The following is a 1,221-nucleotide window of genomic DNA, read 5'->3' on the forward strand; positions in this document are numbered from 1 at the left end:
TAACATACCAAAAGAACAATAAGGAACTTAAATTGGGACCGATGAAGTATATATATTGGCTAGAAAAAGTAAATGATAAATTTGGCTTACTATTTGTGTGAAAATCCAAATAAAAAAACACAGAGAGATACATGAACTTGTTTGCATATATTGAAAATCTAAATTTCTTTACTCTTCAATCCCAACAAATCTCAAAAAAAAAAAAAAAAAAAACCCTCAGAGAAACAAGAAAGGTTCTTTCACTGTTCTTGAACAATTTTCCTCATCAGAGTTATCATCTGAACTCAACTTTCTAATACTTCTCTGTGTAAAACTCACAACAGTTGGAAGTATAACTTGTGATGAAACTCCAATCAAATATCTATGTGTTAATCTCTTGCAAACTCCACAAAGAATGCACCTTATATGTCTTTGGGCCAAGAAATTAGCACCATGAACCAATTTATCACATTTTCTACAAAGAAATGCATCATCTGCTTGACAATATACAGAGGCTTCTGATTTACAAAGTTCACAAGAAAAAACAGTAACAATATTGTGTTGCTCTATTTTTTCTTCTTCACCTTCTTTTCTTCCTCTGCACATTTTTTATAAGGTTTGGTTTGGAGAGAAAATTAAATGAATTACTTATAAGATATGAGTTAGAAAATGGCAAAGAGGGTATTTATAGAGTTTTCGGTTGTGAGTGTAGGGTGTGTTTGCTTCTTCGCATGAAATTCATTAACCAGAATGTGGTTGGAAAGACAACATTGACACTAATCACTATCATAGCGGTGCTAGAATAACGTAAGGGGTTCATCCTAACCCCAAATCTTATTAGTCGAAATATTATATATATTGTATATATAAGTCTTTTTTTTATGCATATATGGTAGATATTGAATTTCTTTAGTTTTTTTGTATGGTTATTTTTTTGTGTTTTGAATCTCTTTAGTGAAAATATTAAATCCGTCACTTATCACTATATATAACAAATGGTCACTGATTAGGAGTTAGATTATTAAGGTCACTCGACTAATAAAAATTGTGTAAGAACCTTATTTGTTTCTTTATTTTGTAAATAGAAAGTTACTTTATTTTTATTTTTTCACACACAAAGTTATATTTTTTGTTTTATAACAGAAAAGTAACTATTTTTTTGTTATTCGTATACAAAGTCATTCACTACACAATTAATATTTCCAACCACTTATATGACGTGGCAACATCTTACCGTTGCTA

General features: G+C 29.5%; 1 protein-coding gene across 1 annotated transcript; it reads right to left on the reverse strand.

Moving 5' to 3' along the window:
* Nucleotides 1–216: 216 nt before the first annotated feature.
* Nucleotides 217–585, reverse strand: LOC132031988 (B-box domain protein 31-like). The gene has a single exon (XM_059421825.1). The coding sequence runs from the start codon at nt 583–585 to the stop codon at nt 217–219; it is 369 nt and encodes a 122-aa protein (XP_059277808.1).
* Between the last annotated feature and the right edge of the window lie 636 nt (nt 586–1,221).

This window comes from Lycium ferocissimum, chromosome 9 (assembly GCF_029784015.1).
Source record: "Lycium ferocissimum isolate CSIRO_LF1 chromosome 9, AGI_CSIRO_Lferr_CH_V1, whole genome shotgun sequence".
Taxonomy (NCBI): Eukaryota; Viridiplantae; Streptophyta; class Magnoliopsida; order Solanales; family Solanaceae; genus Lycium; species Lycium ferocissimum.